The 12683-nt window shown below is 33.7% G+C and overlaps 1 protein-coding gene across 1 annotated transcript; it reads right to left on the minus strand.

The window, feature by feature from the left end:
- Positions 1-6816: 6816 nt before the first annotated feature.
- On the minus strand, positions 6817-10715 carry LOC132723031 (uncharacterized). Its single transcript, XM_060707688.1, has 6 exons — positions 10486-10715; positions 9521-9759; positions 8811-8952; positions 8003-8194; positions 7285-7566; positions 6817-6904 (listed from the first exon to the last, which is right to left on the minus strand). The coding sequence occupies exons 1-6, from the start codon at positions 10544-10546 to the stop codon at positions 6849-6851; spliced, it is 972 nt and encodes a 323-aa protein (XP_060563671.1). The 5' UTR covers positions 10547-10715; the 3' UTR covers positions 6817-6848.
- Between the last annotated feature and the right edge of the window lie 1968 nt (positions 10716-12683).

The following is a 12683-nucleotide window of genomic DNA, read 5'->3' on the forward strand; positions in this document are numbered from 1 at the left end:
AAAACAATATTGGTAAAATATTATAAAATATCGCACATATCTGCAATTGAAAACAGCTGATGGACATTTGTCTATTCTGTTAGCACAAAACACATACATAATGACAAAAAAAGACGATGCACCTACTCTGTAAGCACTTCACACATACATAATGGCCAAATAGGATGATGTACCTGCTCTGTTAGCCCTTAACACATACATAATGACAAGAGGACGATGTACCTACTCTGATAGCACTTAACACATACATAATGACAAGAGGACGATGTACCTACTCTGATAGCACTTAACACATACATAATGACAAGAGGACGATGTACCTACTCTGATAGCACTAAACACATACATAATGACAAGAGGACGATGTACCTACTCTGATAGCACTTAACACATACATAATGACAAAATAGGATGATGTACCTACTCTGTAAGCACTTAACACATAAATAATGAGAAAATAATACGATGTACCTACTCTGATAGCACTTCACACATACATAATGGCCAAATAGGACGATGTACCTACTCTGATAGCACTTATCACATACACAATGACAAGAGGATGATGTCCCTGCTCTGTTAGCACTTAACAAATACATAATGACAAGAGGACAATGTCCCTACTCTGATAGCACTTAACACATACATAATGACAAAAGGACGATGTACCTACTCTGATAGCACTAAACACATACATAATGACAAGAGGACGATGTACCTACTCTGATAGCACTTAACACATACATAATGACAAAATAGGATGATGTACCTACTCTGTAAGCACATAACACATAAATAATGAGAAAATAATACAATGTACCTACTCTGATAGCACTTCACACATACATAATGGCCAAATAGGACGATGTACCTACTCTGATAGCACTTAACACATACATAATGACAAATTAGGATGATGTACCTACTCTGATAGCACTTAACACATACATAATGACAAATAAGAACAATGTACCTACTCTGATAGCACTTCACACATACATAATGGCCAAATAGGATGATTTACCTACTCTGATAGCACTTAACACATACATAATGACAAATTAGAACAATGTACCTACTCTGATAGCACTTCACACATACATAATGGCCAAATAGGATGATGTACCTACTCTGATATCACTTAACACATACATAACTAGAACTATCGCTGAATGCGATTCATACCCCCACCAATGTCCAAACGGACGGACCTACCGACGCGACAAAGCGCATCCATTTTAGCCCCCCCCCCCATTTTGTGGTGGGGGTATAATGACAAATTAGAACAATGTACCTACTCTAATAGCACTTAACACTAACATAATGACAAAACAGGACGATGTACCTAATGTACCTACTCTGATAGCACTTAACACATACATAACTAGAACTATCGCTGAATGCGATTCATACCCCCACCAATGTCCTTGACAGAAGACGACTTGGAAAGGTGGTTAAGGGAATAACTTAAGTGGCACAAGAAAAAGAAATTATCTCTGGTGAAAAAAAGACTAATAGTACAGGTAATAGTATAAATATATCATCAAATCATGTTCAAAACAGTTACAAAAAACCTTTCATTTTCCCTAAGTACTAAACATTTTATTTTTAAGTCAATTTTTGACCTTCAAGTGTGGCCTTGACCTTAATCTGACACACGGGTAAGATGGGTTTTGCACATCGCCCAGTTGGGGTGAATATTTGAGTAAAATTTGAAGAAAATCCTTCCATTAGTATAGAATTTATAGAGCGGACACAAAATATTGTCTAGTATTGATTGTATGTAAATTTAAAGACTTAAAAAGGGGCATAACTTTGTCAAAATGCAATACAGAGTAATGAAACTTGACCTGCAAATCTTATTTGTGACATCTCATATATCTTTAAAGTTTAAAGCAAATACCTGTGCTAGTTTCAGAAATTTTCAAGTACATTTTAAAATTTAAGAACATTCCCTAAGTCAATTTTTGACCTTCAAGTGTGACCTTGACCTTAAGCCGGCAAAAGGGTGACATGGGTTCTGCACATCCCCTTGTTGAGGTGAACATTTGAGCCAAGTTTGAAGAAAATCTTTCAATAAGTGTAGGACTTACAGAGCGGACACGACAAACTGTCTAATATTTTATTGTTTGATATTTGACCTTCAATTTTGACCTTGACCTTAAGCTGACACATGGGCAACATGGGTTCTGCACATCCCCTTGTTGAGGTGAACATTTGAGCCAAGTTCAATTAGTGTAGGACTTACAGAGCGGACACGACATACTGTGCAATATTTGATTGTTTGATATTTGACCTTTAATTGTGACCTTGACCTTAAGCTGACACATGGGCAACATGGGTTCTGCACATCCCCTTGTTGAGGTGAACATTTGAGCCAAGTTTGAAGAAAATCTTTCAATTAGTGTAGGACTTACAGAGCGGACACAACGTACTGTATAATATTTGATTGTTTGATATTTGACCTTAAATTGTGACCTTGACCTGACACATGGGCAACATGGGTTCTGCACATCCTCTTGTTGAGGTGAACATTTGAGCCAAGTTTGAAGAAAATCTTTCAATAAGTGTAGGACTTACAGAGCGGACACGACAAACTGTCTAATATTTTATTGTTTGATATTTGACCTTCAATTTTGACCTTGACCTTGAGCTGACACATGGGCAACATGAGCCAAGTTTGAAGAAAATCCTTCAATTGGTATAGGAGTTATAGTACGGACACGAAAATGGAGACGGACCGACGGACGGACGGACGCGACAAAGCGCATCCATTATAGCTCCCCCCCCCCCCACATTTCACATTTTGTGGTGGGGGTATAATGACAAATTAGAACAATGTACCTACTCTGATAGCACTTCACACATACACAATGACAAATTAGAACAATGTACTTACTCTGATAGCACTTCACACATACATGTACATAATGGCAAAATAGGACGATGTACCTACTCTGATAGCACAACACACATACATAATGGCAAAATATGACAATGTACCTACCCTGTTAGCACTTAACACATACATAATGGCAAAATAGGCCAACGAACGGTATAAGCAATAGGACTGGATTATCACAGGAAACCTTCAAATCAACAAGAAAACAAAAGCAAAATAAAAGAAATATTTCTAAAGTATGACTTATCAATTAAAGACGTGTTAAAATAAGTGCCTGTTGAATTTCAAATAGGATCAATGGTACAATGAGGTATTATATAAAAAGTTAGCAATATAAAAGAATACATAATAGTTATATTGCACTTTAAACATGAATTTTGTGTGATTAATAGAAATAAAAATAAAAATATCTGATTATTTTTAACGTAGACCATGGGTAATTGGCACTATAAGGAACTGTAACAAGAGCCACCGCCGGGCGGGGGCAACGCTCGACTTTTTACTTTTTCTAAACGCAAACATAGAAAGGTTTGGACATATCTTAACGTTTCCTTTTTATAAATTAAGTTGGTCTGTCTTGTCACATTAGTTTTGTTTATATATTTTGTATATATATATGAATAGAAACATTTAGCAAATTTCTAAAAATAGGAACATTACGCAATTTCTTAAAATAGCAACATGACGCAATTTCTAAAAATAGAAAAAATGACACAATTTCTAAAAATAGAAACAATTTCTAAAAATAGAAAAAATGACGCAATTTCTAAAAATAGAAAAAATGACGCAATTTCTAAAACTAGAAAAAATGACGCAATTTCTAAAAATAGCAACAATGACGCAATTTATAAAAATAACAAAAATGACGCAATTTATAAAAATAGAAAAAAATGACACAATTTCTAAAAATAGAAAAAATGACGCAATTTTTAAAAATAGAAAAAATGACGCAATTTCTAAAAATAGAAAAAATGACGCAATTTCTAAAAATAGCAACAATGACGCAATTTCTAAAAATAGAAAAAATGACGCAATTTCTAAAAATAGAAAAAATGACACAATTTCTAAAAAAAAGCAACAATGACGCAATTTCTATAAATAGAAACAATGACGCAAATACTAAAAATAGAAAAGATGACGCAATTTCTAAAAATAGAAAAAATGACACAATTTCTTTAAATAGAAACAATGACGCAATTTCTATAAATAGAAACAATGATGCAATTTCTATAAATAGAAACAATGACGCATTTTCTAAAAATAGAAACAATGACGCAATTTCTAAAAATAGAAACAATGACACAATTTCTTTAAATAGAAACAATGACGCAATTTCTATAAATAGAAACAATGACGCACTTCTATAAAAAGAAACAATGACCCAATTCTATAAATAGAATCAATGACGCAATTCTATAAATAGAAAACAATGACGCAATTCTAGTTGTTGTTGTTGTAAATATATATATATATATATAGACACACACACACACACCAATAAATATATAATTATGGTCATTTAATGCACAAATCTGAGAAAATTCAGTAATTTAACCTTCAAGGTCAAGGTCATTAAAGAGCCCAAGCAAATTTGGGTTTGATAAACAACAAGGTCTGATCCTTAAGAATGTTCTCTTATAATATGAAGTTGATCCCTTCAATAATAGCAAAGTTACAGTCAGTTACCGCCAAAACAATGAAAATTTCAATAATTTGACCTTTAAAGTCAAGGTCATTTATGAGTGAAGGTCAAGGTCTGGCTGGTAATTTTTAAGGGATTGAAGATTATTATGTTCAAGTTTGAAAGACAATCCATTCAAAAAATAACAAAGTTACAGCCAAGTTAACAGCATGAACAATGCAAAAATTGGACTTTTTAACCTTGAAGGTCAGGTCATTTATGGATGAAGGTCCAAGGTTAGTGTGGTCTACTGAAAGGTCTTGTCCCAAGGGTTTGTTGTGGCCAAGTATGAAGACAATACACCAAAAAATAAACAAGAGAGGCCATGATGACCCGAGTCGCTCACCAGCAACAACTGCTTTTCAGTGTTGGAATGTCATATATTTTTATATTAAATTTGAGCAATAGAATAATGTTTAAACAATAATTTGAAGAAATGCCATGACCTTGGGTATTTAAGCTCTAGCTTAAACAGGGCTAATCAAAATAATATGAGCAAACTTGATAAAAGACTACCTAAGAATGCTACAAAGTTTGGTGATCATCTTTCAATTATTTCAGTAGGAAATGATGTTTGAAAGTTTTTTCTGTTTTGAGCTTAAGTGGCCCCTTAAAGGGGCTAATCAAATAAATATAAGCAAACTTGATAAATGAGTACCCATGAATGCTACAGACAAAGTTTGGTGATCATCAATCAATTGGTTCTGAAGTAGAAGATGTTTAAGGGTTTTTCTATTTTTAGCTTTAGCGGCCCCTAAAAGGGGCCAATCAAATATATGAGCAAACTTCATAAAAGACTACCCAACAATGCTTCAGACAAAGTTTAGTGATCATCCATCCATTAGTTCTCTAGAAATAGACATTTAAAGGTATTTCTTTTTTTTAGCTTAAGCGGCCCCTAAAAAGGGCTTATAAAATTCATATGAGCAAACTTGATAAAAGACTACCCAAGAATACTGCAATCAAAGTTTGGTGATCATCCATCAATTAGTTCTTAGAAAAAGGCATTTAATTGTATTTCTATTTTTAGCAATAGGGACCCCTAAAAGGGGCTAAGCAAATTAATATGAGCAAACTTGATAAAAGACTACCCAAGAATGCTACAGACAAAGTTTGGTGATCTTCCATCAATTAGTTATTTAGAAATAGACATTTAAAGGTATTTCTATGTTTAGCTTTTGCGGCCCCTAAAAGGGGCCAATCAAATTAATATGAGCTAACTTGATAAAAACACTACCAGAACATGCTACCGACTAAGTTTGGTAATCATAAGTTTGGTAATCATCTATCAATTAGTTCTGAAGGAGAAGATGTTTAAAGGTTTTTTCTATTTTTAGCCCTAGAGACCCCTAAAAGGGGCCAATCAAAATAATATTAGCAAAATTGATAAAAAAACAACCCAAGAATGCTACAGACAAAGTTTGGTGATCATCCACCTATTAGTTCTGTAGAAATAGACATTTAACAATATTTCTATTTTTAGCTTAAGTGGCACCCTAAAAGGGGCCAATCAAATTAATATGAGCAAACTTGATAAAACACTACCTGAGCATGCTACCGACTAAGTTTGGTGATCATCCATCCAATAGTTCTGTAGGAGAAGATGTTTAAAGGTTTTTCTATTTTTAGCCCTAGAAACCCCTAAAAGGGGCCAATCAAAATAATATAACCAAACTTGATAAAAGACTACCTAAGAATGCTACAGACAAAGTTTGGTGATCATCCATCAATTAGTTCTCTAGAAATAGACATTTAAAGGTATTTCTATTTTTAGCTTTTGCAGCCCCTAAAAGGGGCCAATCAAGTAAATATGAGCAAACTTGATAAACTTGATAAAACATTACCTGTGTATGTAAGATCTGTGGTAGGATAGAACATTTGACACTTTCCAGTGGGTGGGGTATTCAGTATAAATTATATTTCACTCATGGCACCAGCACTTAGAGACTACTTCTCAGTACAAAAAGTAGGTACCTGGGGGACATAACCTAGATTATGCTAACTATTAACAAAAACAAATAGCATATTATATAAGGTCCAAATTTCACAGCTGTAGCTAAAACACAACTAGGCAGGTAATTCGAACAAATTCTAATAAAACTAATATCAAAATGAAATTCTGCATCTGGCACTTCACATGTAGTGATGGACCTGGATGAAATATATCCCCTTTCCCTTTTGCAATGAACAAGGTGCTGCAACTTAGACTTTAATATCTAACAGAACTACCATCAATTACTTCCAGTTTATTAAAACTTATCTATACTATTTAACAACACTGTCATATGATGGTGGTTGATCTTCACTTGAGCTTGTTGGTGCTGAAAGAGAAGGAAATTAGTGAAGATGATTATAATTGAGCCGCGTCATGACAAAATCAACGAAATGCCTTTGCGACCATCATGGATGCAGACCAGTCTGCGCATCTGAGCAATCTGATCAGGATCCATGCTGTTCTCTTACAAACCCTATAACAAGTAGAGAAACTGATAGCGAGCAGCATGGATCCTGATCAGACTGCGCGCATTGGTTTTGTCATGACGTGGCTCAATTATGATTTTATTATTATTTGTAAAAATCTTAACATCAACAACTCATACACATCTATACAAATAACATATTTCATTATTGAAACAAAGAAACAATAATGAATTACATTTATTATGAGAATAAATTAAAAATATTTTGAAACTATCTTTACCTGATGGTGCAGGAAATCTTCCATCAGTAAGGACAGGATTTACATGATGTGTTTCAGTCTGTGGTACTGGCTGGTATCCTGGCCCAGAAACAGAAGCGGTTCGTGAAGCACCAGGATAAGCACTCTGCATATCATGTATCTGGTAATTTCCTGGCAATCCTGGCTGGAATGGGGCTTGCTGTGGAGGTTGGTAACCTGCCTGAGGTGGACCTTGGTAACCAACTGGTTGCTGTTGTGGATGGTAACTAGACAAATGCTGACCTGCAGCAGCATTTCCTTGTACTGTAAAAGATATTGTACAGATGCAGACTAAATTCGAAGTGTATAGCCAACAAACATTTTGCTCTACTACCATGTAAAAAAAACAAGAGTCAGAGCCAAGCAGGGTCACGCTCAACATTTTCATATTGCTAAACTCAAACACATCAGAGCTACAAAAAATTACATTTGGTGTATTGGGGGTGGAGGGGGGGTCAATTATGATATTTATGGTATTAAATAAAAAATATATCATTATAATGTGCATTATATATAACACTTACTAAAATAGTAGTATAAAAAATAAACATCATTAGTGAAATATTAGAATTAAAATAACCTACAAGAGAGATGTCACTGCTCAAAAGGTCAAAATATTACAAGCATCTAGGCACATGGTATCATTACATTACTTTTTGAACATTCAATTTCTAAAAATAAAATTAAAAGGTATGATTACCAATTTGACTGCTACCAGTCTGATACATATATGGAGATCTTGGGAATGAATTCTCCATTCTCCTTCGACGGATTATTCCACAAGTTATTATCAAGATTATGACAATGAACACAACGCTAACTGACATTGCAACAGCAACAGTTGTACCTGATGATGAGCTATTTATAACTCTGTTTGTACCTTCCCCTGGGACTGAAAAATTATATCATATTACATTTAAGATAACTATAGAAGCCAATGTCGCATATCACACATATCATGTCCTGTCATGTATGTAGCACACAAAAATATGAAGAAAAGATATAAACTAGAGAGGGCAATGGTTACAGAAAACAGTACCCTACAAGCTCCTGTAACAAGCAGACCTCTCATCATGAACAAAAAATATTCATACTCAAATATCAAGTATTGATAATACTTGATTATAATATCAAGTATATTGAGTGGCGGCATGGCGGACTGGTTAAGGAGTCGGACTTGTAATCCAATGATCTCTAGCCGCATGGGTTCAAACCCTGTCAGGGGCAAGTTGTTGTTTCCTTGAGCAAGAAACTTAACACTAATTACTCAGTATTGGTTGGTTCCTGTTACAGATTTGAAAGTGTGTCTGTAAGCTTACAGCTTCCAACAATAGATCTAAAATAAATTCTGTATAAACCAAATATCAAGTAAATTTGGATTTTAAGACAAAGAAAATTTCAAGATAAATGGCTGGCCTGGCTTTTATTTATATTTATGACATAAACCTATTAAATAGCAGCTAGTGATAAGAGAGAAAAGAATGATAAATATCAGGAGTTTAACTTACAATCTCTTAAGTACACTTTTATAACAATTGATTGTTTAGTTGACTCAACCCAACTCTGTCGCTTAAACAAAAGAAAGAAGTAAGCTGTTCTCTTAGGACCACACCACTCTTCAACAGATGCGTTGTGACATGTGTACCTTTTCTAAATAAAAAATAAAGCAACAAAGGTAATAAAATTCAGCTAAGTAGTAATATATAGATAAGTAATACATTTATGTTATGTAGGAATATACAGAATGAGATAGTGGTAATTTCACACTCATTTGTTTTTATATGAACATAAAATAGCATAGATTCTGAAGAATCTCATAAATATACCATCTTAATTTTGATTGAAGGCAGTGCACCATTTAATTGTAACGATCACAGCCCAACACTTTGAAATTGCAGGACCTTAAAACTATCAAAAAATGATGGACTGTAAAAAAAGGTAGTATAATATCTCTCATTATTTCAGCATCCACAGCATGAACTAAGAATAAAATTGCCTACTAACCATCTTTAAAGAAGCCACACTGTGACACACTCAAATATTGATGTATAATTTTATAGTATACTCGACAAAATAGATTAAGCACTGATCACCATATACCAGTCAAAGACCAAGGCAGGTAACTCTTGTACATATCAACAGGTTTAATTTAAAAGTTTAATGCTATTCACAAAAATTCCTAATGCACATGCCACTATTGCAATAAAATTGTACGAACCTCTGGAGTTAAATATTTGGAAAGCAAGTGTCTGCGGTATTCCACAATTGTATTACAGTTCAGCTTGAAATTCAATGGCTTGACACAGGTCTGTTTTGTGAATGATGCCCAGTTTATTAACTTTACTGAGCATTCAAATTGATCAATTAGCTCTGCATTGTAGGTGACATGTACTTCCCCTACATCCTCTAGATTGTAACTGTTCCCACATGTTTGAGAGTTTAGGTCCAGGTCTAACCCTAAAATAATAATTTCATCAATGACAATAAAATCTTACAGTCGACACATAATATTTGGCAAATTTATAATATGCAATATAATGTAGGGTAGGTTATGACATTTATTTAAAGCAGCATGCCTAAAAAATCATGCTAGTTTTCCTAAAAATTTTTTAAATGTTTTCTAAAAGTAAAATACTAGTGTGAAGCGAACATAGAACAGTTATAATTGACATCATATTTTTATGGCCAATGTATTGTTTTAAACTTAAGTTAGAAACATGATAAAAGTTATATCAGCCCTAACACTATGTTTGAAATACAATCCCCTATTTCAGGCATATAATATAGATCCCATTAATTTTTTCAAAGGACTGTTTTGACTCTGTTGAATAAATTATCCTTTCTATATAAATTGGCAGTAATGCAGTAGATCATGTAAAGAAAAAAAATTTCGCATGATGATTTTGTCAACTTGTTTTATTTCATATTAAGGGGTCAGTAATAATAGATTTACACATTAAATTAAACCCGACTAAACCTTTTAATACAAATTCTATTTCATTTGATTCATTTTACAATCAAGAGGCCTGTTGCTTTAAAAGTAGTTGGAGAAGTGTCCAATAAGTACAAACAAATCTATAATAAACAGATATCAGCAATCAGCAGTGCTTCCCTTTTTTTGAACCTACATAAATCAATAATAATTTATGCATGTTGTATGGTAGAATATAAGTCAATACTTACTTGCCATTACCAATTCTATAAAACACCAATGAAGACACAACAATAATATTTTTGTTTCCATCTCTCCAGACTGCTTCCAAAACTGTAGCTTTTAGTTATACCTATGGTAGAAAGAAATAAGAAAACAATGGTAAATTTACAAAATCTCAGAGGCAATAGGGTACTGACTTAAGGGCGAGTAACATTTTACAGGCACTTACAGGCTTATAATAAATTAATCGAGGGTTGACCGCAAAACTGTGGTTAGTGTTGTATCTCCTTTATTTAATATAAGTTACCACTCAATTACTGTCTAGTCCTACAGGGACAATGGAGTCTAGGAATATTTTAGCCCATGCAATTTAATCCTTGGCATATAAAAACTTAAGATGTTACACCATTTATGCTGTTTTAAAATAAATTCATATTTCAACATCTATAATTCATTATTGATATATATTTGAGAAATACAAAAAAATGTAATATGTGCTTGAATAGTCACATATAAAAATTATTTAGAATTTGGATTTAAAGATCCTGTATGTGGTAATTCAGGTTGTATATCATCAATTAAGTTTATTTTAGCTCGGCGCCGGAAATTCCATATGTCCGAGATCTCAGCGTCCATGCCTGTCCTCTCTAGAAGTCTCATCGGGGACATCTTTTTCATGCCGATCTTCCTAAGTCCTGTACTTCATTCGATGGAGGAAAGACAATACTGGAAAAGCATCAAGTTCCGTGATGGCTGCAAACAGGCGGTTGACATAAAACGGCCACCCTCCAGAGTTAGTCACGACAGGTCAACCAATCACCTCTGGTACTTGAGATGACTTGACCTTGACCTGCCGTGTGCCTTCTCCGCGACATGCACGCCTCTGGAGGGTTTTGGAGAAATTAAGTGAAATTATATATATGTATATGATTATGCTTATAAAACAATTTTCAAACATCTAAGAATATGTAAAATATGAACTGCAAATATTTGTACACATTTTATGTAATTATTAAATATATGCATTAATTTCTTATTGAAAAATTTGACTTAAATTTTATAGAAAATAAATTTCTAATTACCTCCCTTTATTTACATGAAATGTTAAATTCAGTAATGTCTTTGAGTACCATATTTATGATATAAAACCATCAAAAAATGTGTTACAGGATCTTTAGGACGATTTGAGCTCCACACCAAATGGCTATGGCTTAACTTGGTCCTTGACGATTGTTTAAGATTGTAATGTTGAGACATTATTGTTGTGTTAAACATTTTACATGAAAATGGTTAATTGAATTTAGAAGCATCTGCAAATGGGTGCATACGGCGGTCATCATGTAACTGTCAACAGTTCAATGTCACATGTTTGTGCCATTGAATGATTCCATAAAATGAAGCAAATGATCCCCAAATGATAAAATGCATTTGACTGAACAAGAAAACAATGGATAAAACAAAATAAAATGAAATTTTGAAATGGGATCAGAGGTTGTGAAGCTTGTATATCACAGATACTAGCTGTCAAAAGACAAATTTAAAAGCAGGCAACATATTCTAAGGGTGATTATACAGTATTTAAGTGAGGAATATGGAATCACCAAGCTAGTAAAAAGTCAAACAGAAAGAACTAATAGCACCACAAATGTTAAATTCTGCGCAAGACGGTGCTAGGGGGCGTGGACGATAGTTTGCACTTTCCAGTACCATCCATGAACAGGCTCAATCAAACTGAGCCTTCAAGTTCACTTTCTATTTTGACGTTCTTTACCTTTAGGATACCTGTAGGATGATTCTGGGCTCTGATGGAAGGGCTAAGACCTTTTTTAAGCCCCTCTTATTTTAACAAACTTTCGCCACTACTTCATATTGGTCTCACTTATACTACTTTCAGTTCACACTGTTGTATAATTTTGACAGCATAATGTTATAATAACATTTTAAACTTTATATCCGATCCAGTGTTGATCTAGTTTGATTTTAAATTCACGCACATGCCATTTTTGGCAAATTATTTCATATTTTAATTACACGTCATGAAAACCGATACAAGCAATGAGTTGTTCTACTACGAGTCTACGAGGCATTTCTAGTTTTAAATCATGATCTCTTGTTGATGACGGGTAAATAAAATTTTTTTTTTTAAAAATACATCTTAAACCTTTCAATTTGCAAAAATTTAAAAATGCGGGCGAATAAAAGCCGTATACAAATTTAAAAAAAGGTT

Source organism: Ruditapes philippinarum, unplaced genomic scaffold (genome assembly GCF_026571515.1).
Source record: "Ruditapes philippinarum isolate M1 unplaced genomic scaffold, ASM2657151v2 ctg71_1_1_1_1, whole genome shotgun sequence".
Classification (NCBI taxonomy): Eukaryota; Metazoa; Mollusca; class Bivalvia; order Venerida; family Veneridae; genus Ruditapes; species Ruditapes philippinarum.